Raw genomic sequence first — 25579 nt, forward strand, 5'->3', positions numbered from 1 at the left:
GGAGTCTCGCTCTGTCGCCCAGGCTGGAGTGCAGTGGCCAGATCTCAGCTCACTGCAAGCTCTGCCTCCCGGGTTCCCGCTATTCTCCTGCCTCAGCCTCCCGAGTAGCTGGGACCACAGGCGCCGCCACCTCGCCCGGCTAATTTTTTGTGTTTTTAGTAGAGACGGGGTTTCGCCATGTTAGCCAGGATGGTCTCGATCTCCTGACCTTGGGATCCGCCCGTCTCGGCCTCCCAAAGTGCTGGGATTACAGGCTTGAGCCACCGCGCCCGGCCCTCATTGTGGTTTTGAGTTGCACTTCTCTGATGACAAGTGATGATGAGTATTTTTGCATATGTCTGTCAGCTGCATAAATGCCTTCTTTTGAGAAGTGTCTGTTCATATCCTTTGCCCACTTTTTGATGGGGTTGTTTTTTTCTTGTGAATTTGTTTCATTTCTTTGTAGATTCTTGATATTAACCCTTTATCAGAAGTGTAGATTGCAAAAATTTTCTCCCATTCCATAGGTTGCCTGTTCACTCTGATTGTGTCCAGAATTGGTGGGTTCTTGGTCTCGCTGACTTCAAGAATGAAGCTGCGGACCCTCGTGGTGTGTTACAGTTCTTGAAGATGGTAGTCTAGGAGTTTGTTCCTTCAGATGTCCAGATGTGTCTGCAGTTTCTTCCTTCTGGTGGGTTTGTGGTGTCGCTGACAGGAGTAAAGCTGCAGACCTTCGTGATGAGTGTTACAGCTCTTAAAGGCGGTGTGTCTGGAGTTGTTCGTTCTTCCTGGTGGGTTTGTGGTCTCGCTGGCTTCAGGAGTGAAGCTGCAGACCTTTGCAGTGAGTCTTACAGCTCATAAAGGCAGCGTGGATCCAAAGTGTGAGCAGCAGCAAGATTTATTGTAAAGAGCCAAGGAACAAAGCTTCCACAGTGTGGAAGGGGACCCAAGCAGGTAGTGGCTGGCTGGCTCAGGCAGGCTGCTTTTATTCCCTTATCTGGCCCCACCCATATCCTGCTGATGGGTCCATTTTACAGAGAGTTGATTGGTCCATTTTACAGAGAGCTGATTGGACCGTTCTGACAGGGTGCTGATTGGTGCATTTACAATCCCTGAGCTAGACACAGAGTGCTAGACAGAAAAGTTTTCCAAGTCCCCACTAGGTTAGCTAGATACAGAGTACCAATTGGTGTATTTACAAACCCTGAGCTAGACACAGAGTGCTGATTGGCGTATTTACAAACCTTGAGATAGACACAGAGTGTTGATTGATGTATTTACAATGCCTTAGCTAGACATAAAAGTTCTCCAAGTCCCCACTAGATTCAGGATCCCAGCTGGCTTCACCTAGTGGATCCCGCGAAAGGGCTGCAGGCAGACCTGCCCGCCAGTCCCAAGTTGCGCCTGCACTCGTCAGCCCTTGGGCGGTCAACAGGACTGAGCCCAACGGAGCAGGGGGCGGTGCTTGTTGGGGAGGCTCAGGCGGTGCTGGAGCCCACCGCGGGGAGCGGTTCAGGCATCCCGGGCTGCGTGATGATAATTTCTTTTGCTGTGCAGAAGTTCTTTAGTTTAGTTAGATCCCATTTGTCTATTTTGGCTTTTGTTGCCATTGCTTTTGTTGTTTTAGTCATAAAGTCTTTGCCCATGCCTATGTGCTGAATGGTATTGCCTAGGTTTCCTTCTAGGGTTTTTATGGTGTTAGGCCTTACATTTAAGCAATTCTCGTGCCTCAGCCTCCTGGGTAGCTGGGATTACAGGAGCCCACCACCACACCCGTCGAATTTTTGTAATTTTTTGGAAAGACAAGGTTTTGCCATGTTGGCCAGGCTGGTTTCAAACTCCTGACCTCAAGCAATCTGCCTGCCTCGGCCTCCCAAGGTGCTGGGATTACAGGTGTGAGCCACTGTGTCCGATCATAATTATTTCATTATATATTACAATGTAATAATAGAAATAAAGTACATGATAAATTTAATGCACTTGAATCATCCCAAAATCATTTCTCCATATCCTGGTCTGTGGAAAAATTGTCTTCCTCAAAACTGGTCCCTGTTACCAAAAAGTTTAGGGACTGCTGCATTAAAACACACACACGAATCATTCCTTTATCAAATGTTAAATTTAAAGCAATTAGATAACATATAAGTACATATTCTGAGCCAAAGAAACCTTTATAATATTAATACAAACTACTTGTTTCTATTTTGATATAAACATACTATTTTTAAAACAAAAAGAAACTCTTAATAGTTCAGGATAGAGAAGGGTGCTTATTTTTACTCAGAAATGAAACCAGCCCCAGTCCCATACACAGTTGTTTTTGGATAAACATAGAAATTGACCCTTCTCCTGTTAAAGCTTAAAACTCCCATTTGTTTTTTCTGAGTTCCTTCCTCAGGAAAGGACTTTCAGGCCTCTCAAAAAAGTATCAAATAACTGAAACTCACCAGATCACTGCACCAGATGCCTCCTTGCTCCCCGCTAGTTCTTGTTTTCTTACAAATTGTTACATTTCCTCCCAGCTAAATAAACCCTTAATTTTAGTTAGGGAGACGGATTTGAGACTAAGTTCCCATATTCTCTGCTGCCAATTACAGCCTTCTTCCTTGGTAATATTCCTCATCTCATGATTGGCTTTGTGTGTGTCGAGCAGCAGGACCTAGACTGAACCCCTGGTGTTTTGGTAACAGAACTATTTCCTGAGGTAAACTAAGAAATGGGTTACAAACATATAATATGGGTAACATAATCATTGCTCAAAATTGTTCTCTGTGATTTTCCTTTTGGGCCAAAGAAAATAATTAGCTAGGCTTGGTAGGCCAGGAACAGTTTTGTGAGCCTACTGAAATTATGTAGGATTTATATCTTTAAACTATGAAGGCCAGGCACGGTGGCTCACACCTGTAATCCCAGCATTTTGGGAGGCTGATGCCATTGGATCACCTGAGGTCAGGAGTCCAAGACCAGCCTGGCCAACATAGCGAAATCCCGTCTCTACAAAAACTACAAAAATTAGCTGGGTGGCACATGCCTGTAATCCCAGCTACTGGGGGGCACTGAGGCAGGAGGATTGCTTGAACCTGGGAGGCAGAGGTTGCAGTGAGCTGAGATCGTGCCACTACACTCCAGCCTGGGCAACAGAGTGAGACTCTGTCTCAAAAAAAAAAAAAAAAACAGGCCGGGCGCGGTGGCTCAAGCCTGTAATCCCAGCACTTTGGGAGGCCGAGACGGGCGGATCACGAGGTCAGGAGATCGAGACCATCCTGGCTAACACAGTGAAACCCCATCTCTACTAAAAATACAAAAACTTAGCCGGGCGAGGTGGCAGGCGCCTGTAGTCCCAGCTACTCGGGAGGCTGAGGCAGGAGAATGGCGTAAACCCGGGAGGCGGAGCTTGCAGTGAGCTGAGATCCGGCCACTGCACTCCAGCCTGGGTGACAGAGCCAGACTCCGTCTCAAAAAAAAAAAAAAAAAAAAAAAAAAAAAAACCAGAAGGCAAAAACTTCATGACACTGGATTTGGCAATCTTGGATATGATACCAAAGGGACAAGCAGCAACAAAAACAAAAAAGTCCAACAGACATAATTGGACTTAATGAAGATTTGCTGGGCATGGTGGCTCACGCCTGTAATCCCAGCACTTTGGAAGGCCAAGGAGGGCAGATCACCTGTCAGTTGTTTGAGACCAGACTTTCCAACATGGTGAAACCCCATGTCTACTAAAAATACAAAAATTAGCTGGGCATGGTGGCGGGCACCTGTAATCCCAGCTTCTTGGGAGGCTGAGGTGAAATAATCGCTTGAACCCAGGAGGCGAAGGTTGCAGTGAGCTGAGACCACACCATTGCACTCCAGCCTGGGCAACAAGAGTGAAACTCCGTCTCAAAAAACAAAAAAAAACAAAAAACTATGATCTGGAAGTAAAGATAGTTTTTCACTACTCCCTACCAACTGTAAGCATTTTTTTTTTCTTTTTCAAAAATTTAAAAAAAAAAAAAAAAAAAAAGCAGTGCTCTAGTTTCTGATCAATTGATAAAACTTCAGGAAGGTGTTAAAGAGGAAAGAAACTATCTGGTGATAAAAGCATACCATAAGCAATTACAAATCCCTTAAATACACACTACTTCTCAGGCATACTCACCAAGTTAGCAGTGACAGGCTTATTGCAGGATGGTAGACACCAATGTTAAGTACCTTAGTGGAGTAGTTGAAAGGGCAATACCTCAATGAGCCTTGTCAATACCTAGAGTGGCTCTTAATCTCCACAGTACCTATAAATTGCACTGTACAACTGAACATATATCTGAACATTGTCTCGATTTTGCTCCTTGCTATTTCAGTAGCAGTTGCTGCAACTGGGCTGAGTGTCCAGATGTTGAACCTTCTCTGACACTAACTGGCCCAATGCTGGATACAAAGTCATTACTCAGTTAACACACAGAGCTGGATTGGTACCATTTTTGTAATGGACAGAAAAAAAGCACAAGAAGATGCAGCAGAGACAGAGAAGAGGAAGAGAAGAAGAGGCTGTATAGGGTACCTCCATTATTATAACCTAATAGGAAGGGAATCCTCTTTTTTTTTTTTTTTGAGATTGAGTCTCACTCTGTCGCCCAGGCTAGAGTGCAGGGGCGCAATCTTGGTCTACCACAAACTCCACCTCAAGCAATTCTGCCTCAGCCTCCCCAGTAGCTGGGATTACAGGTGCACACCAGCTCCCCCGGCTAATTTCTGTAGTTTTTTAGTAGAGACGGGGTTTTGTCATGTTGGCCAAGCTAGTCTTGAACTCCTGACCTCAGGTGATCCACTTGCCTCGGCCTTCCAAAGTGCAGGATTTACAGACATGAGCCACCACGCCTGGCCAGGAACGCTTTTTCTATGAAATCAATGAAACTAGAAAATCCTCTTAAGGATCAGAGAATATAACCAGAAAACTTACCCAGAGCCTGAAGGAATACTGAGCATCTCTTTGATATTCCAGACATTAAAATTCATTTCTTACAGTTATACCTATTAGAAAGAAAAGATGAATATTAAGAAAGTTAATAATTTTTTCCAGGCCGGGCGCGGTGGCTCAAGCCTGTAATCCCAGCACTTTGGGAGGCCGAGACGGGCGGATCACGAGGTCAGGAGATCGAGACCATCCTGGCGAACACGGTGAAACCCCGTCTCTACTAAAAAATACAAAAAACTAGCCGGGCGAGGTGGCGGGCGCCTGTGGTCCCAGCTACTCGGGAGGCTGAGGCAGGAGAATGGCGTAAGCCCGGGAGGCGGAGCTTGCAGTGAGCCGAGATCGCGCCACTGCACTCCAGCCTGGGCCACAGAGCGAGACTCCGTCTCAAAAAAAAAAAAAAAACTAGCCGGGCGAGGTGGCAGGTGCCTGTAGTCCCAGCTACTCGGGAGGCTGAGGCAGGAGAATGGCGTAAACCCGGGAGGTGGAGCTTGCAGTGAACTGAGATCCGGCCACTGGACTCCAGCCTGGGTGACAGAGCGAGACTCAGTCTCAAAAAAAAAAAAAAAAAAAGTAAAAGCTTTACAGACAGAGTTCAAGCTCCATTCTGTCCTCCCTGATACCGTTCCCCTTGCTCCCCTCCCCAGGTGATTCCTTTTCTTTTCCTGCCATTTTCCTGCCTTAGCCTCCTGAGGAGCTGGGACTACAGGTGCCCGCCACCACACCCAGCTAATTTCTTTTTGTATTTTTAGCAGAAACGGGGTTTCACCGTGTTAGCCAGGATGGTCTTGATCTCCTAACCTTGTTATCCGCCCGCCTCGGCCTCTCAAAGTGCTGGGATTACAGGTGTGAACCACTGCACCCAGCCGCCAGTCGATTTATATCCTATATTTGTTTCCCATCATTCCTATGCATGCTTTTTTTTTTTTTTTTTTTTTTTTTTGAGATGGAGTCTTGCTCTGTCGCTTAGGCTGGAGTGGAATGGCATGATCTCGGCTCACTGCAACCTCTGCCTTCCGGGTTCAAGCGATTCTCCTGCCTCAGCCTCCCGAATAGCTAGAACTACAGGTGTGTGCCACCACGTCTAGCTAATTTTTGTATTTTTAGTAGAGATGGGGTTTCACCGTGTTAGCCAGGATGGTCTCGATCTCCTGACCTTGTGATTCACCCACCTTGGCTTCCAAAAGTGCTGGGATTACAGGCACATGCCACCATGCCCAGCTAATTTTTTTTGTATCTTTAGTAGAGACGGGGTTTCACCATCTTGGCCAGACTGGTCTTGAACTCCTGACCTCAGGTTATCTGCCTGCTTTGGCCTCCCAAAGTTCTGGGATTACCGGCGTGAGCCACTGCAGCCAGCCCATGCTTTTTATTTTTAATTATTATATTTTAAAAATTATTTATGTAAAAATAGAGACAGGGTCTCATATCGACCAGGCTGGTCTTGAACTCCTGTACTCAAGCAACCTGCCCGCCTTGGCCTCCCCAAGTGCTAGGATAACAGGAGTGACCCACCACACCCAGCCAGTTCATATGTTTGTATCCATAAATCATAGCATTGTTTTGTATATTTGTATTATTTATTTATTTATTTGAGACAGGGTCTCATTCTGTCTCTCAGGCTGGAATGCAGTAGCACAGTCATGGCTCACTGCTGCCTCGCCCTCCTGGGGTCAAGCAATCCTCCCACCTCAGCCTCCTGAATAGTTGAGACCACAGGAGCGCATCACCACGTCTGGCTAATTTTTGTATTTTTTGTAGAGATGGGATTTCACCATGTTGCCCAGGCTGATCTTTAACTCCTGGGCTCAAGCAATTCGCCCACCTCAGCCTCCCAAAGTGCTGGGATTACAGGCATGAGCCACCATGGTTACTAAAGGGGGTGAACTGTTTAAGTCCCTCTTTTACAAATAAGAGAGAATTCAGTCAATAATTCGTCCAAGGGTAGCTCAGAATGGAACCATAATGTCAAATCTTTGCAAGTTCCTTCTCTGTTCTTCTGTTATACTCTATTCCTTTACTCGGCCCTTGAAACATTCACCTGTCATGATTAGCATTCCCAGTCACCACAAACTCCTAAGAGATAAATTGGCAAAGCCTATTCTGAAGCAGTAATTTTATCCTAAAAGCCACCAAACTCTTTAACATTTCTTCTGACTCCATGGAATGCTTTCTTTTTTTTTTTTTTTTTTTTTTTTTTTTTTTTTTTTTTTTTTTTGAGACGGAGTCTTGCTCTGTGCCCCAGGCTGGAGTGCAGTGGCGCGATCTCGGCTCACTGCAAGCTCCGCCCCCCCGGGTTCACGCCATTCTCCTGCCTCAGCCTCCCAAGTAGCTGGGACTACAGGCGCCCACCACCTCGCCCGGCTAATTTTCTTGTATTTTTAGTAGAGACGGGGTTTCACCGTGTTAGCCAGGATGGTCTCGATCTCCTGACCTCGTGATCCGCCCGTCTCGGCCTCCCAAAGTGCTGGGATTACAGGCTTGAGCCACCGCGCCCGGCCAGAATGCTTTCTAAATTTATATTCCTGGCAGTATGAATGCATAGGTTTTTAAATGCAGGATTTGCCCGCCTTTAAAATGTTCTTTGAATATTTCATTGGCTGCGAATCCATTAGACTCTACCATGGAGCCCTGTGTGTTTCTATACATAAGGGCTCTTTCAGGCTGTTAATGCCAAGGGGCAGGTTTTTCTCATAGAGAAGAACTCGGGCAGCAAGGACAAAGGGGCAACAGGCCATGTGCTACCTCAACAAACAGCAGCAGCATTATGCAGTCACAACCTTCCCTTGTCACTAAGCAACAAAAGAATTGACCTCCAGAGATTCTCTTTCCTGAAGACATCCTCCAAAAAGACAAGAGGGAAGTTTGCCTTTTCTGCTCCCTTCTTGGAAAGATGCAAAGTGCGTTAGTAGGCTCCTGGGTAAGAGTGCACTTTATGTTAATCCTGGCCCCGGCCCTCTGATTGTACCCAAAATCTGACTGAGTCATGACAGTGAAGTGAAGAGGTTTTCATCTGGCATCTAACCTGGAATAGGACCCTGAGCTTCCCACTTCCTCTCCACCATCTTGAGGTCACCCCTGGAGGCTGCCTAGTCTTCCTAACACTTTGCCCCCTTTCATGCATCATAGTCTCCTGCAAGCTAGTGGAAACTCCTAGTCCTCTAGCCACCCCATTTATTCCTAGTTAATTGTTTGAGCCACTCAAACTTTTGGAGTTTGGCTGCTCTCTAGTCTGGGAACATTTTGAGGGCAAATACTGTGTTTTTGTCCATCTGTATTTCCCATGCTCAGCCCCATGCCTGGAAGACAATAAAGGTTTGATAAATACTGTTGAACTAACCTGAATAGAGAGTGAGGGGTTTCTGACAGAGAAGGATAGACAGACAAAGTGATCCATGTCTTTGGATGGAAAGATATGAGGCTTTCTAGTCCTGTTAAATAGCCCATTGTCATGGCCAGAGGGCAGGCTTAGGACAGGTTCTTCTGCTCAGGGTTATAATTGTAGAGGGCCAGACACACCCATCCTCTCCAGGGAGAACTTAGGACAAAGAGGCTGGGCCATAGGAGTTCCCAGACATGATCATCCACAGAGTGTCCACGTAATGACATCAGCACAGTACAGCCCCTTTCTTGAACCTCTGATAGTTGCTTATTTCTGTCTCCTGACAGTTCCTCTCTCTGAAATCCTCTCCAGGCCAGGCGTGGTGGCTCATGCCTGTAATCCCAGCACTTTGGGAGGCCAAGGTGGGCCGATCACGAGGTCAGGAGTTCGAGACCAGCCTGGCCAACATGGTGAAACTCTGTCTCTACTAAAAATACAAAAATTAGCCGAGTGTGGTGGTGGGCACCTGTAATCCCAGCTACTCGGGAGGCTGAAGCAGGAGAATTGATTGAACCAGGGAGGCAGAGGTTGCAGTGAACTGAGATCACACCACTGCACTCCAGCCTGGTGACACAGCAAGACTCCGTCTCAAAAAAAAAAAAAAAAAAATCAGCCTGGCATGGTAGTGGGCGCCTGTAGTCCCACGTACTTGGGAGGCTGAGGCAAGAGAATGCCTTGAACCTGGGAGTTAGAGGTTGCCGTGAGCTGAGGTTGTGCCACTGTACTCCAGCCTGGGCAACAAAGCAAGGCTCTGTCTCAAAAAAAAAAAAAAAAAAACTGTGGGGAGAACAACAAAGGGGATTTCTTCTCCGGCTCTTTAGGGAAGGACCACACCCCTGATCAGTGGCCCTGCCCACAACTCTCTCCTCTGAATGAATGGCACTCCTTCCCTACACATGCATAGCCCAAGTGGGTCATTACAGCTGAGTTCAACTGTCCTAATGATGGATGAAGACACTTCTATACTGGCCCATCTCCAGGAGTGTCCTAACTCCTTAGATTCTTTCTATTCTGTCAGGAACTTCCAGAAGGGGCTTCTGGTCTGGCTTTCCTGGAACCCTCAGTTGGGGACCTGAGGTCTAGGACTCATGGTCGAGATTTGAGTGAGTTATCCTCATTCCTGTCTTGTTATAGCACAACAATGGCTTCTATGGGCACTACAGAAGCCAATTCAAGAGTGAAAGTGCTAGAGAATACCGCCTTGCAGCCAAGCCCCAGCCTCCAGCAGTGTTCCTGCAGCGATGTCAGGTACAAGGCAGACCTGAAGGCAGTGGGGGTGACTGGACCAGTTCTTGCCTCTCCCAGAACCCAAAAGCATCATCCCATCCCTTCCATGGCTGTATTGACACCTAGCCCTGGGACGAGCTTTACCTTTCTTCTCGGAGATGTCAGATCTTTCCCCTACAGACAGGGTAGAAAAGAGTGAGTGCCAAACTGAACCGTCTTGCTCACTGCCCTTTCTAGATGGACAAAGGGTAAGGGCCTAGCTGGGGTGGGTAGCTACAGGCAGACAGCCTCTAGAACCCAGGAAGTAAGCTTTGAATTTTGCTGACAACTATCTTCACATTCAGATTCCTTAATGCTAAGAAAGCCCATGGTCCATCCCACAGCCAGCTTCACAGTCCAGGGCCTTGGAAATTAGTAGGAGGCCTCCTCTGGTCAGGGAAGTAGTACAGGAGGCAGCTGGGTACTGGCCTACACATTTGGCCAGGGAATACTGGAAAGGAGTGATGGCACAGGTAGCCTGGAGTGGCTATAACAGGCTTCTGGAGAACAGGAAAGGGATACAGGGCCATAGGCCCTTTACTACTTACAGGCCTGGAGACAAGGAAGGGGCACCGTGTATCATAAATCAGGGTCATGGCTGGGCAAGGTGGCTCATGCGTGTAATCCTAGCACTTCGGGAGGCCAAGGCAGGTGGATCACTTGAGGTCAAGAGCTCGAAACCAGTCTGGCCAACATGGTGAAACTCCATCTTTACTAAAAATACAAAAAAAAAAAAAAAAAAAAAATAGGCCAGGCACAGTAGCTCACGCCTGTAATCCCAGCACTGGGGTGGATCACCTGAGGTTGATAGTTCAAGACCAGCCTGACCAATATGGAGAAACCCCATCTCTACTAAAAATACAGAATTAGCCTGGCTTGGTGGCACATGCCTGTAATCCCAGCTACTCAGGAGGCTGAGGCAGGAGGCTGGCTTGAACCCAGGAGGTGGAGGTTGCAGTGAGCCAAGATCAGATAGTGCCATTGCATTCCAGCCTGGGCAACAAGAGCAAAACTCCGTCTCAAAAAAAAAAAAAATTGGCCGGGCGCGGTGGCTCAAGCCTGTAATCCCAGCACTTTGGGAGGCCGAGACGGGCGGATCACGAGGTCAGGAGATCGAGACTATCCTGGCTAACATGGTTAAACCCCGTCTCTATTAAGAAATACAAAAAACTAGCCGGGCGAGGTGGCGGGCGCCTGTAGTCCCAGCTACTCGGGAGGCTGAGGCCGGAGAATGGCGTGAACCTGGGAGGCGGAGCTTGCAGTGAGCTGAGATCCGGCCACTGCACTCCAGCCTGGGTAACAGAGCAAGACTCCGTCTCAAAAAAAAAAAAAAAAAAAAAAAAATTAAACCGGGCATGGTGGTGCACACCTGTAATCCCAGCTACTCAGGAGGCTGAGGTAGAGAGAATTGCTTGAACCCAGAAGGCAGAAGTTGCAATGAAGCAAGATGGCACCACCACACTCCAGCCTTGGTGACAGAGTGAGACTCGGTCTGAAAAAATGAAATAAAATTTAAAAATCAGAGTCATAATAGTAAAAAGCATACTCAGCAGAACTCAGAAGGTTATGTTTACAAAGGATTGCTTGTGACAGCCTCAGATAAAGGCAGTCCCACAGGCTGGTAGCAACCAAGTGGTTAGTACCACTGAGCAAAAGGGACAAGGGGGAGGCATGGCTTCTAGAATCGAGAAGGAGATAAAGGTATGGAAAGGGTCACCCTGACAGGAGCAGTAATCCTAGGTAGAGAGACATAGCCAGGTGGGAAGTGGCCTAGGAGGGAGCCAAGAGAAGAAACACTTCCTCTCTCTTTTCCTCCATCTCCTCCCAGGGCTCCCTGGTGGCCAGAACAAAGGGAGCGCAGTGTTGAGTGCAGTCAGGTCAGCCTCCAGAGCAACAGCTGGGTAGAAGAAGGCCCAGAAGGACGTGAAGGGGTACCTGAAACAGGTACCACCCACTGCACCTTCTTGCTTCCCAGGCTTTTGCCAGGTCCTATTTGATCTGCCATCTGGATTTTCTATGAATTGCTTTCCCAGGCTGAGACTAGGGTCCTGGAGGCTGCTATTTTATGGAAACTGAACTTCCTCAGCATATGCACTTGCAAGGGCTGCCTGCTACAGCCTACCAAGCCAGGCCCAGATGCAGCTCCAGACTGTCAATCCAGGGCCACCTCCCTTTTGAGACTGATGGGATGTGGGAAGTACAGAAAGAGAAGCAACCCAGAGACTTCCTGTTGTATGTTTGTCATTGCCCTCAGTGGCAGCTCTCCTCCCAGAGATTGGAACATCCTATCAATCTGGTAAACTCATTCCTCAGAGGCCGGGCGCAGTGGCTCAAGCCTATAATCCCAGCACTTTGGGAGGCCGAGACGGGCGGATCATGAGGTCAGGAGATCGAGACCATCCTGGCTAACACGGTGAAACCCCATCTCTACTAAAAAAATACAAAAAACTAGCCGGGCGAGGTGGCGGGCGCCTATAGTCCCAGCTACTCGGGAGGCTGAGGCAGGAGAATGGCCTAAATCCGGGAGGCGGAGCTTGCAGTGAGCTGAGATCCGGCCACTGCACTCCAGCCTGGGCGACAGAGCGAGACTCCATCTCAAAAAAAAACAAACAAACAAAAAAAAAAACTCATTACTGAGAAACAGGCATGTAAGGGACATGTTTTGGCTGCAGATCAATGTAAGGATTTTCTACACAAAAAATTTACTAACATTAGCAGCAGCCCCAAGTAGCGTAATCTGTGTCTTGGATTCAGGTTATATAAATGTCAAATCTCATGGTTCTTCCTAGGTCTAAAGTTGTTTTAATTAATAGGACTGCTCAGAGAAGTTGCACATTTTCATTTTGCATTGACTGAGAGGTACCAGGTTTCAGCTGGCAGATTCTAGCTATCGTTTCTTTTCTTTTTTTTTTTTTTTTTTGAGACAGAGTCTCACTCTGTCGCCCAGTCTGGAGTGCAGTGGCTCGATCTCTCCTCACTGCAAGCTCTGCCTCCCAGGTTCACGCCATTCTCCTGCCTCAGCCTCCCAAGTAGCTGGGACTGCAGGTACCCACCACCATGCCTGGCTAATTTTTTTTGTATTTTTAGTAGAGACGGGTTTCACAGTATTAGCCAGGATGGTCTCAATCTCCTGACCTTGTGATCTGCCTGCCTCGGCCTCCCAAAGTGCTGAGATTACAGGCAGATTCTAGCTATTGTTTAAAGCCTTTCTAAGATGTAGCATCCACTCTCCTTTGGTTTGTAAAATTTTTGTCCATGACATACAGATGCAAGAAAATTATTTTTTCTTTTTTTTCATTTTTTCTTCTAAAGCAGATTAATCTCTTTCCAGCCTTCAACTGCCTGATTCTTGGGAAATATAATTCTGGTCCTCTTAGTTCCTCAGGTTGGACAAGAGTTCTGTCTGGTTGGGTGCAGTTTCTTCACCTGCAGTGCCATGATTGCTAGGCCCCTGCTGCCATCCCATCCCTCAGTTTACCAAGGAGCCTCCTCTCTTAGTGCAGACTGCCCAGCCCGCACAGGGGCCCTTAGCCCTACCACATGCAAATACTGCCCCTTCCAAGGAAACCCACCTCTCTTCCAAGGCTTCTTAAGATGGAATCCCAATCCTAGCTCTACCTGTTCAGAAACCATGGATTTTACCACCTCGATGGAAAAGGAGCCTTGAATGATTAAGAAACAAAGATGCTAGTGATCATTCTTTGCAGGGCAAGAATACCCAGAATTGCCTGGGTAGAGAGGAAATGATTGTGCTTCTCACCAAGCTCCCACAGTTTTGAGAGAACAAAACTCACTGGGCGTCAATAAATTATCCTGCCACTGTAGGAATAGTGAATTTCCAGTCAGAGGTGCCTCCGACAGGAAAGACATATACATTCTAGGGCTAAGTGCAATTTGGTAGCTGAGGATAGACACGGGAGAAATTTGGGGGTCAATTGAAACTTGCCCCAGACTCCTAGATTTTTTTTTTTTTTTTTTTTTTTTTTTGAGACGGAGTCTCGCTGTGCTCCCAGGCTGGAGTGCAGTGGCGTGATCTCGGCTCACTGCAAGCTCCGCCTCCCGGGTTCACGCCATTCTCCCGCCTCAGCCTCCCAAGTAGCTGAGACTACAGGCGCCCGCCACCACGCCCGGCTAGTTTTTTGTATTTTTAGTAGAGACGGGGTTTCACCATGTTAGCCAGGATAGTCTCGATCTCCTGACCTCGTGATCCACCCGCCTCGGCCTCCCAAAGTGCTGGGATTACAGGCTTGAGCCACCGCGCCCGGCCAGACTCCTAGATTTTAATTGAAACTTTCATTGAAATAATTATCAATTCATAAGCAGTTGTAAAAAATAATAGAGATTTCTTCTACACTTTGCCTGGTTACCTTCAATGGTAACCTCTTGCAAAGCTATGGTATAATATCACAACCAGGACATTGACATTGATTGATATAATCACTAAGGTTCATTCAAATTTCCCTAGTTTTACTTGTACGTGTGTGTGTGTGAGTGTGTGTGTGTGTGTGTATTAAGAGCTATAGGCTGGGCACAGTGGCTATAGGCAGGGCGCGGTGGCTCACGCCTGTAATCCCAGCATTTGGGAGGCCAAGGCGGGCGGATCACAAGGTTAGGAGATCAAGACCATCCTGGCTAACATGGTGAAACCCCGTCTCTACTAAAAAATACAAAAAATTAGCCAGGCATGGTGGCGGGCACCTGTAGTCCCAGCTACTAAGGAGGCTGAGGCAGGAGAATGGAGTGAACCCAGGAGGCGGAGCTTGCAGTGAGCCGAGATGGCGACACTGCACTCCAGACTGGATGATAGAGCGAGACTCCATCTCAAAAAAAAAAAAAAAAAAGAGCTATAAAATTTGCCGGGCGCGGCCAGGCGCGGTGGCTCAAGCCTGTAATCCCAGTACTTTGGGAGGCCGAGACGGGTGGATCACGAGGTCAGGAGATCGAGACCATCCTGGTGAACACAGTGAAACCCCGTCTCTACTAAAACTACAAAAAACTAGCCGGGCGAGGTGGCGGGCGCCTGTAGTCCCAGCTACTCGGGAGGCTGAGGCAGGAGAATGGCGTGAACCTGGGAGGCGGAGCTTGCAGTGAGCTGAGATCCGGCCACTGCACTCCAGCCTGGGTGACAGAGCAAGACTCCGTCTCAAAAAAAAAAAAAAAAAAAAAAAAAAAAAAAAAAAAAAATTTGCCGGGCGCGGTGGCTCACACCTGTAATCCCAGCACTTTGGGAGGCCAAGGCGGGCAGATCACCTGAGGTCAGGAGTTCAAGACCACCCTGACTAACATGGTGAAACCCCATTTCTAGTAAAAATACAGAATTAGCGGGGGTGGTGGCACAGGCCTGTAATCCCAGCTACTTGGGAGGCTGAGGCAGGAGAATCACTTGAACCCGGGAGGCAGAGGTTGTGGTGAGCCAAGATTGCTCCACTGTACTCCAGCCTGGGCAACAACAGCAAAACTCTGTCTCAAAAAAAGAAAAAACAAACAAACAAACAAAAAAGAGCTATAAAATTTTAGCTGGGCGCCCAGCACTTTGGGAGGTTCAGGTGGGCGGATCATGAGGCCAGGAGTTTGAGACTGGCCAACATAGTGAAACCCCATCTCTACTAAAAACACAAAAAATTGGCAGGGCATGGTGGCAGGCACCTGTAATCCAAGCTACTTGGGAGGCTGAGGCAGGAGAACAGCTTGAACCCATGAGGCAGAGGTTGCAGTGGACTGAGATCGAGCCACTGTACTCCAGCCCGGGCAACAATATGACACACTGTCTCGAAAAAAAAAAAAAGAGCTTTAAAATGTTATCGCCAATGTAGTTTTGTGTATCTAACACCACAGTTGACTGTGGTGGTAGACCAACATCACAAGGGATCCCTGGTGCTGCTCTGTTTTTGTTTTTGTTTTTTTTCAAGTTTCGCTCTTGTTGCCCGGGCTGGAGTGCAATGGTGTGATCTCGGCTCACTGAAACTTCTGCCTCCCGGGTTCAAGCAAATCTCCCGCCTCAGCCTCCCGAGTAGCTGGGATTACAGGTGCCCACCACTGTGTCCAGCTAATTTTTTTGTATTTTTAGTAGAGACGGGGTCTTACCATATTGCCCTGGTTGGTCTCAACCTCCTGACCTAGGGTGATCTGCCTGCCTCAGCTTCCCAAAGTGTCAGGATTACAGGTGTGAGTCACCCCGCCTGGTCTATGTAATTTTTTTTTTTTCTTTAAGACAGAGTGTTGTTCTGTCACCTAAGTTGGAGTGCAGTGTCGTGATCTCGGCTCACTGCAACCTCTGCCTCCCGGGTTCAAGTGATTCTCCTGCCTCAGCCTCCTCAGTAGCTGGGATTACAGGTATGCACCACCACACCCGGGTAATTTTGTATTTTTAGGAGAGACGGGGTTTTTCCATGTTGGTCAGGCTGGTCTTGAACTCCTGACCTCAGGTGATCCACCTGCCTTGGCCCCACAAAGTTACAGGCATGAACCACTGTGCCTGGCCCCCACTTCTTTTTTTTTTTTTTTTTAAGATGGAGTCTCACTCTTTCACCCAGGCTGGAGTGCAGTGGCGCTATCTTGGCTCACTGCAAGCGCAGCCTCCTGGGTTCACGCCATTCTCCTGCCTCAGCCTCCCGAGTAGCTGGGACTACAGGCACCCGCCACCACGCCTGGCTATTTTTTTTTTTTTTTTTTTTTTGTATTTTTTAGTAGACACAGGGTTTCATTGTGTTAGCCAGGATGGTCTCGATCTCCTGACCTCATGATTCACCCGTCTCAGCCTCCCAAAGTGCTGGGATTACAGGCGTGAGCCACCGCACCTGGCCCCCATTTCTAAATCAATCTCCCATTTCTAAAATTTTGTCACTTAAAAATGTTACAGACAGGGTGCAGTGGCTCACCTTTGTAATCTCAGCACTTTGGGAGGCCAAGGTGGGTGGATCGCTTAAGGCCAGGAGTTCGAGACCAGCCTGGCCAACATGGTGAAACCTTATCTCTACTAAAAATACAAAAAATTAGGCTGGGCGCGGTGGCTCAAGCCTGTAATCCCAGCACTTTGGGAGGCTGAGGTGGGCGGATCACGAGGTCAGGAGATCGAGACCATCTTGGCTAACACAGTGAAACCCCATCTCTACTAAAAACACAAAAAAATTAGCCGGGCTTGGTGGCAGGTGCCTGTAGTCCCAGATACTCGGGAGGCTGAGGCAGGAGAATGGCGTGAACCCAGGAGGCGGAGCTTGCAGTGAGCCGAGATCGCGCCACTGCACTCCAGCCTGGGCGACAGAGCGAGACTCCATCTCAAAAAAAAAAAAAAAAATTTAGCTGAGCTTGGTGGCTCACGCCTGTAATCACAGCTACTCAGGAAGCTGAGGCAGGAGAATCGCTTGAACTGGGAGGCGGAGGTTGTGGTGTGCCAAGATCACACCACTGCACTCCAGCCCAGGTGACAGAGCAAGACTCCATCTCAAAAAAAAAAAAAATTGCATAGGCCAGTTGTGGTAGGTCATGCCTGTAATCCCAACACTTTGGGAAGCCAAGGCAGCAGACTGCTGGAGGTCAGGAGTTCGAGACCAACCAGGCAATATGGTGAAACTCCGTCTCTGGTAAAAATACAAAAATTAGTCAGTGTCGTGGCACATGCCTGTCATCCCAGCTACTTGGGAGGCTGAGGCATAAGAAGCTCTTGAACCTGGGAGGTGGATGTTGCGGCAAGCCAAAATCAAGCCACTGCACTCTAGCCTGGGCGACACAGTGAGACTCTGTCTCAAAAAAATAATTATTTTATTTTATTTATTTTTTTGAAACCGAGTCTCGCCTGTCGCCCAGGCTGGAGTGCAGTGGTGTGATCTCGGCTCACTGCAAGCTCCGCCTCCCAGGTTCACGCCATTCTCCTGCCTCAGCCTCCCGAGTAGCTGAGACTACAGGCGCCCACCACCTCGCCCGGCTAGTTTTTTGTATTTTTAGTAGAGACGGGGTTTCACCGTGTTAGCCAGGATGGTCTCAATCTCTTGACCTCGTGATCCACCCGTCTCAGCCTCCCAAAGTGCTGGGATTACAGGCTTGAGCCACCGCACCCGGCAAAAATATAATTAAATTAAATTAAAATGTTATATAAAGCTGGGCACAGTGGCTCATGCCTCTAATCCCAGCACTTTCGGGAGGCCAAGGCAGGAGGATTGCTTGAGCCCAAGGGTTCAAGATCAGCCTGGGCAACATAATGAGAACTCATCTCTAAAAAACAGTTAAACAAATAGCCAGGCATGGTGGCATGCACCTGTGGTACCAGCTACTCGGGAGGCTGAGGTAGAAGGATTGCTTGATCCCAGGAGGTCAAGGCTGAAGTGAGCCATGATTGTGTCACCACACTGCAGCCTGGCAACAAAGTGAGACCCTGTCTCAAAAACAGTTACGTAAATAGAATAATACAATATGCACTCTTTGGAGACTATTTTTGCAGCATAATTTCCTAGATATTCATCCAAATTAGGCCGGGTGCGGTGGCTCACACTTGTAATCCCAGCACTTTGGGGGGCCGAGGCGGGCAGATCACAAGGTCAGGAGATCGAGACCATCCTGGCTAACACGGTGAAACCCCGTCTCTACTAAAAATACAAAAAAATTAGCCGGGCGCGGTGGCGGGCGCCTGTAGTCCCAGCTACTCGGGTGGCTGAGGCAGGAGAATGGCATGATCCCGGGAGGCGAAGCTTGCAGTGAGCCGAGATAGTGCCACTGCACTCCAGCCAGGGGGACAGAGCAAGACTCCGTCTCAAAAAAAAAAAAGAGATTCATCTAAATTATTGTGTGTATCAATAGTACATTTATTTTCATTACTGAGTAGTATTCCTTGGTACCAACTTACCAGTTTGTTTAATCATTCATCTGTTAAAGGATATCTGACCTGATTCCAGTTTTTGGCTCATACAAGTAAAGCTTTTTTTTTTTTTTTTTTTTTTTTTTTTTGAGACGGAGTCTCGCTCTGTCGCCCAGGCTGGAGTGCAGTGGCCGGATCTCAGCTCACTGCAAGCTCCGCCTCCCGGGTTCACACCATTCTCCGGCCTCAGCCTCCCGAGTAGCTGGGACTACAGGCGCCCGCCACCTCGCCCGGCTAGTTTTTTTTGTATTTCTTAGTAGAGACGGGGTTTCACCGTGTTAGCCAGGATGGTCTCGATCTCCTGACCTCGTGATCCACCCGTCTCGGCCTCCCAAAGTGCTGGGATTACAAGCTTGAGCCACCGCGCCCGGCCAACAAGTAAAGCTTTTAAGAATATTTGTGTATAAATTTTTGGTTGAACATAAGTTTTTGTCTCTCTGGGATAAATGCCCAGGAATACAATTGCTGGGTCACGTAGTAGTTGCATGTTTAGTGTTATTGTTTTGTTTTGTTTTGTTTTATTTTATTTTGTTTTGAGACAGAGTCTCGCTCTATCGGCCAGGCTGGAGTGCAATGGCACAATCGCAGCTCACTGCAACCTCCGCCTCCCAGGCTCAAGCAGTTCTCCTGCCTCAGCCTCCTGAGTAGCTAGGATTACAGGTGTGTGCCCCCATGCCTGGCTAATTTTTGTATTTTTAGTAGAGACAGGGTTTCACCATGTTGGCCAGGCTGGTCTTGAACTCCTGACCTCAGGTAATCCACCCACCTCAGCCCACCAAAATGCTGGAATTACAAATATGAGCCACCGAGGCTGGCTGCATGTTTAGTATTTTTGTTGTTGTTGTTGTTGTTTTGTTTGTTTGTTTTTTGAGATGGAGTCTCACTCTGTAACCCAGGCTGTAGTGCAGTGGCACCATCTTGGCTCACTGCAACCTCCGCCTCCCAGGTTCAAGCAATTCTCCTGCCTCAGCCTCCCGAGTAGCTGGGATTACAGGAGGCTGCCACCACGCCTGGCTAATTTTTTTTTTTTTTTTTTTCTGTATTTTTTAGTGGAGACGGGGTTTCACCATCTTGGCCAGGCTGGTCTTGAACTCCTGACCTCGTGATTCACCTACCTCGGCCTCCCAAAGTGCTGGGATTACAGGCATGAGCCACCACTCCCGGCCACATGTTTAGTTTTTGTCTGTTTGTTTGTTTGTTTGTTTTTAAGTTTAAGTTATTTATTTAAGCCATCTCCTGCCACAAGCAAAGGGATGGAAGACCAGTATACCAGTCGTCATTTGATACAAGAAGATGAGCTTAAGGTCCCGTATACTTTTTCTGATCCATGTGCAGAGTAATGGTCCAAACCAGTGCTGTGGTCCCTGGTGCCCAGGTAGTGGTCCAGATTCTCTTTATTCATCTTCGTAGCCAGTTGGAAGTGGATTCACATGAGGGTTATGGAATACAGTATGGTTACCATCTCCCCAGGGAAACGGCTTGGTCCTGATGCGGAGATGAGGGTAGGCGATGAACTCGGGTCTCTCGTGCTCTCCGTGGTGTGACTTCAGGTACACATTCAGCATGCTGACTGCCACCCCGGGGAGCGCGACGAAGAAGGTGAGGGTCTTCCACATGCGAGCTGATTCCTCTTCACCATGGGCACCACTCAACATAGGCCACCCCAGCTGTGGGCCGGACTGACCCAGCAGCCAAGAAACCCAGGACACACCAACTGCCGCCATTTTCGACCTGGACTTCTCCACATGTTTAGTTTTTAAAAGAAACTGCCAAACTGTTTTCGAGAGTGGCTTTATCATTTTATATTCCCACCAGCAATGCATGAATGATCTGGTTTCTCTGCATTCTCACCAATACCTGGTGTTGTCTCTATTTTCAACTGGAGCCATTCTGATAGATGTGTAGTGATATTTTGTTGTGGTTTTAATTTGCATTTCCCTGATGTTTAATGATAAATATCTTTTCATGTGTTATTTGTCATCTGTATATCTTCTTTGGTTAGATGTCTTCATGTTTGCCAATTTTCTAATTAGACTGTGATTTTACTGTTGAGTTGAGAGGGTTCCTTATATTTTCTAGTCCTCTGTTGGATATATGGTTTATAAATATTTTCTCCCAGTCTGTAACTTGGTTTGCAGTGGCACGATCATGGCTCATTGCACTCTTGATCTCTTTTTTTTTTTTTTTTTTTGAGACAGAGTCTCGCTCTGTCACCCAGGCTGGAGTGCAGTGGCTCAATCTTGGCTCACTGCAAGCTCCACCTCCCAGGTTCACACCATTCTTCTGCCTCAGCCTCCCGAGTAGCTGGGACTACAGGTGCCCACCACCATGCCCAGCTAATTTTTTCTATTTTTTAGTAGAGACGGGGTTTCACTGTGTTAGCCAGGATGGTCTCAATCTCCTGACCTCGTGATCCACCCGCCTCAGCCTCCCGAAGTGCTGGGATTACAGGCATGAGCCACTGCGCCTGGCTGCACCCTTGACCTCTTAAGCTCACGTGATCCTTCCACGTCAGCCTTATTAGTTGCTGGGACCACAGGTATGCAACACCACGCCTGGCGTTTTTTTTATTTTTTGTAGAGACAGTATCTGGGAGCCTTGCCATGCTGCCCGGGCTGGTCTTGAACTCCTGGGCTCAAGCAATCCTTCCTCCTTGGCCTCTCAAAGTCCTGGGATTATGGGTGTGAGCCACTGCACTCGGCCTCAGCTTGCTTTTTTTTTTTTTTTTTGGAGACAGAGTCTCTCTCTGCTGCCAAGGCTGGAGTACAGTGGCGAGATTTCAGCTCACTGCAACCTCTGCCACCCAAGTTCAAGCAATTCTCCTGCCTCGGCCTCCCAGGTAGCTAGGATCACAGGCACCCGCCGCCACACCCAGCTAATTTTTGTATTTTTAGTAGAGACGAGGTTTCACCATGCGGCCAGGCTGGTCTCGAACTCTTGGCCTCAAGTGATCTACCTGCCTCTGCCGCCCAAACTGCTGGGATTATAGGCGTGAGCCATTGTGCCCAGCCTCAGCTTGCATTTTGAGGAATGAAAGCTTCCCACCTTCTTGGAGTTTTCATTCTGCTTGAAGACTACCATCGGACTGTTGAAGGCAGGCGGTTCTAAAAAGGGAACTCTTAAATACATATACAATAAGTTCTACCCTGAAGATTCTGGCTCAGGGATCTAGAATGGATTTTTTTTTTTTTTTTTTTTTTAGACGGAGTCTTGCTCTGTCACCCAGGCTGGAGTGCAATGGCCGGATCTCAGCTCACTGCAAGCTCCGCCTCCCGGGTTTAGGCCATTCTCCTGCCTCAGCCTCCCGAGTAGCTGGGACTACAGGCGCCCGCCACCTCGCCCGGCTAGTTTTTTGTATTTTTTTAGTAGAGACGGGGTTTCACTGTGTTAGCCAGGATGGTCTCGATCTCCTGACCTCGTGATCCGCCCGTCTCGGCCTCCCAAAGTGCTGGGATTACAGGCTTGAGCCCCCACGCCCGGCCTAGAATGGATTTTATCTGGGGACCTGCTGTCAGCCATTACCTATACTCCCAAGCCAGCCAAGCCTGACCTCACCAGATCTGGCCACTTCAGGTCTACAGCAGGAGAAACTGAGTGGCTGGGTATGGCTCTGAGGGCAGAAGCCAGTCACAAAGGCAAGAAGGTGGTCTTGGGACAGATTCCTGCTGAAGCCTGCAGGCCTAAAAGATGGTCTTTCTCTGCCTGGGAGTGGAGCAAGGCTCTAGCTCCAACTGAGCCAAAGTAAATTCCCTTGGGCCAGGACCTTCTGTCCCTGTTCATTAATTTTTTTTTTTCCTGTCGCCCAGGCTGGAGTGCAATAGCACGATCTCGGCTCGCTGCAACCTCTGTCTCCCAGGTTTAAACAATTATCCCGCTTCAGCCTCCTGAGTAGCTGGGATTACAGCCAGACATCACCACACCCAGCTAATTTTTTTGTGTGTTTTAGTAGAGACGGGGTTTCACCATGTTGGCCAGGTCGGTCTTGAACTCCGACCTCAAGTGATCTGCCCGCCTCAGCCTCCCAAAGTGCTGGGATTACAGGCGTAAGCCACCACACCCAGCCTAATTTTTGTATTTTTAGTAGAAACGGGGTTTCAGTATGTTGGCCAGGCTGGTCTCAAACTTCTGACCTCAGGTGATTCACCTGCCTCGGCCTCCCAAAGTGCTGGGATTACAGGTGTGAGCCACCGTGCCCAGCCTGTTTATTGATTTAACAGCAACATTTATTGAGCAGTGCTGGAGTTAAAAATATGAGCAAGACAGACTACCTTTGCCCACAAGAAGCTTATGTTCTAATGGCGGGGCATGCGATGTTCTCATCGGTGGGGGGAACATCATATAGAATAATATAGTATGTTAGCAGGTGAAAAATGCACGGTTAGAGTGATGGAACCATTGGCCTAGTGCTCAAGGAAGGAAGAGGGAGGTGTGAGGGAATTATCTGGCCAGGAGAAGGAACAGGTGGTGCAAAGCCCTAAGTGGGAGCACCTGGTATGTCTGAGGAGCAGTGGGGAAATCAGTGTGGCTGGAGGTAATAGAAGGACCAATATCGTGTGGGTCTCACAGACCACTATGATGACTTTGGCTACCACAAATAGGAGGAACTGTTGTGAATTTTCAGCAAATGAGATGTGCTCTCATTTATGTACTAACAGAATTATCCTGGCTGCAAAGTGGACAACAGACTGGAGGGGCAAGTTTGAAAGCAGGGACACCAGGCAGGAAGCTCTTGCAATAATTCAGGCAAGAGGCCGGGCACGGTGCCTCACGCCTGTAATCCTAGCACTTTGGGAGGCCGAGCCGGGTGGATCACAAGGTCAGGAGATCGAGACCACGGTGAAACCCCGTCTCTACTAAAAATACAAAAAAATTAGCCAGGCGCGGTGGCAGGCGCCTGTAGTCCCAGCTACTCGGGAGGCTAAGGCGGGAGAATGGCCTGAACCCAGGAGACGGAGCTTGCAGTGAGCCGAGATCGTGCCACTGCACTCCAGCCTGGGGGACAGAGCGAGACTCTGTCTCAAAAAAAAAAAAAAAAAAAAAAAAAAAAATTCAGGCAAGAGAGGAATGTGGCTTGGATCGGGGAAAACAGTGGGCATGCTGAGACGTGGTCTGGTCCTGGGCACATTTTGACCACAGTATCAACAGGATACTGGCACTTTCAATGTGGGGTATGAGAGAAGAGAATCTAGGGGACTCAAGGTGTTTGACAGGATCTGGCTGCCGTAGTCTGAGCTGGGGGAGGCTGTAGGTGGAGTGTGTCTGGGACGACCCAAAGCTCAGTCATATGTTTGGAGATGCCCAATTGGGCATTTACATGGAGATGTGGAGTAGGAAGTTGTCTACTGAGCCCAGAATTCAGGAGAAAATTTGAGCTGGAGATAGAAATTCCAGTTTTCAGATGGCATTTAGGGCCAAGAGTCTGGGTATGTTGATGGGGGAGTAAGTGTGGATGCAGGGGAGGAGAGGACTCAAGTGCTGGGCAATCAGAGTTAAGGCCCAGCTTGAAACTCAGCCACTGCTCCCCTGATGGGAGGATGTCCTGGCAGATGCCTCCTTATCGAGGACCCTCCTCAATAAGGGTTCCATGGTCTTCTGCTTCAGGGGAAGTCCCAGGTTGAGATATCCCAGGACTGAAGTGTTGCTTTAATTAGTCTCTGTCCTCTGTCTGTTGGCAGTTTAGCAGCTTAGGGGCAGTGGCTCCTGGCGACTTCCCTCCATTAGGGACCCTGAGGCAGTGATCCGGGTAAGGGCGGGTAAATAAGCATCATTTTCCCTATTCACTTTCTTTCTCACTATCTTTCAAGGAGCCGGCGCAGCAACACTTCTTCTCCAAGCATGACAACCGTACTTCCTTTGACAAAGTGAGTGCCGAAGAGAGGAAGAATGGCAAGCAGTCCCCCAGCCTAAGTTGAAGTCTGGACAGAGCAGGTGGTAGGGTGGAGGGGATGACACTGAGGGAGGGCTCCTTATGAAGGCAGAGGAGTGGCTATCTTCCCCCACAAACTTTTTCCTCTAGGAAACAGCCTATTCCCCCAAACAGAGACATCTCTATGTTGGTTTCCTCTGCCAGCTTGCCAGACAATGTGCAAGTATCCTGTGGGCCACTAACTTTCTGGGTGCTTCACCTTAGAATGAAAGACATCACTGGGGAGACAGGCCAAGGAGGCCAGGGTACAGGCCAAGACAGCCCGGCCTAGGACAGGCATCACCAAGCAGACTTGGGGTTAGGAGGGGTCCAAGAAGGTGCTTGGTGCCAGGAATATGGGCCAATGGCCCGTACCGTTGAGGAGGGCCCCTACTGCCTGCTGCAGGGAATTGGAAGGCGGAAGGACCTGGAGCGCCTGTGGCAGCGGCACACCTTCCTGCGCTGGGCACCCTGTGAGATAGAGTTGCGCCAGCAAGGGCCCCTGGAATCTTCTTACCAGGCTGATTTCCGACCAGGCCCAGGACTCAGTGGCCTCCCCCAGCGCCTCGTCCACTTTGTGCAGGTCCAGCCTTCCCATGCCAGGACCACCTACCAGCAGAACTTCTGCTACCCATCCCGGGGTGGCCACTGTGGCAGTTACAAGGTAGGGCCCCAGGCGCCAGTCATAGACATACTGCCTGACCTCCCAGTGATCCCAAGACCCAAGCTGCTGCAGCACTACCTTCATGCTGGGGTCTCTGAGTGTCTAAACTGGTCCAGAGCATTAAACAAGGACAGCTGACACAGCAGCCTCTCTGTGCTTGCAGCCCACAATGGGATGCAGCCCAAGAGGATGAAAGGTAGTAATGGGCTGCCAGGTCCTGTGCCTGTCTTCCAGGGCACTTGTGCCCATGGTGTTTGTGTGCTGGGCGTGGGAGGTGCTGCTCTGGGATCCCTGCCACTAGGTGAGAAAGGGGAGGCTAAGAGTCCAGGAGGGTTGCCATAGCCACAGCAGGTGGGTTCCAGGGTCCCAAATACTACTCTGTTCTTGTAGCAAACCCAGCTGTAGAGAGGAAGATTAGAGGGCAGTCCCCAGCCTAAGTTGAAGTCAGGACAGAGCAGGTGGTAGGGTGGAGGGGGTGACACTGAGGGAGGGCTCCTTATGAAGGCAGCAGAGTGACTATCTTCCCCACAACCTTTCTCTTCTGGGAAACAGCCTATTCCCCCAAACAGAGACGTCTCTGTGTT

At 48.7% G+C, this 25579-nt stretch overlaps 2 protein-coding genes and 1 pseudogene across 3 annotated transcripts in view; 1 reads left to right on the forward strand and 2 right to left on the reverse strand.

The window, feature by feature from the left end:
• Nucleotides 1-4991, reverse strand: part of CCDC36 (coiled-coil domain containing 36) — a 52798-nt gene extending 47807 nt beyond the window's left edge. Inside the window, exon 1 of the mRNA XM_025375403.1 lies at nt 4919-4991. Within this exon, the coding sequence (XP_025231188.1) occupies nt 4919-4974 (56 nt within the window). The 5' untranslated portion in view covers nt 4975-4991. The remainder of the gene's footprint in view (nt 1-4918) is intronic.
• A 2751-nt stretch (nt 4992-7742) lies between these two features.
• C2H3orf84 (chromosome 2 C3orf84 homolog) lies at nt 7743-25133 on the forward strand. The gene is made up of 4 exons (XM_025376911.1): nt 7743-7850; nt 9447-9560; nt 24231-24287; nt 24717-25133. The coding sequence occupies exons 1-4, from the start codon at nt 7824-7826 to the stop codon at nt 25131-25133; spliced, it is 615 nt and encodes a 204-aa protein (XP_025232696.1). The 5' UTR covers nt 7743-7823.
• LOC112619081 lies at nt 19629-20150 on the reverse strand (annotated as a pseudogene). Its single transcript, XR_003118170.1, has one exon. The product of XR_003118170.1 is annotated as a cytochrome c oxidase subunit 6A1, mitochondrial pseudogene (transcript).
• Nucleotides 25134-25579: the final 446 nt, after the last annotated feature.

The sequence above is a fragment of the Theropithecus gelada genome, chromosome 2, assembly GCF_003255815.1.
Source record: "Theropithecus gelada isolate Dixy chromosome 2, Tgel_1.0, whole genome shotgun sequence".
In the NCBI taxonomy this organism is placed as follows: domain Eukaryota; kingdom Metazoa; phylum Chordata; class Mammalia; order Primates; family Cercopithecidae; genus Theropithecus; species Theropithecus gelada.

Bases quoted from the DNA above. Each gene is read 5' to 3' on its own strand.
- C2H3orf84 (XM_025376911.1), top strand. From the start codon at position 7,824: ATGCAAAGTGCGTTAGTAGGCTCCTGG. The intron at 9,561-24,230 runs GTACAAGGCAGA...CTATCTTTCAAG, and splicing joins TGTTCCTGCAGCGATGTCAG to GAGCCGGCGCAGCAACACTT. The intron at 24,288-24,716 runs GTGAGTGCCGAA...ACCGTTGAGGAG, and splicing joins ACCGTACTTCCTTTGACAAA to GGCCCCTACTGCCTGCTGCA.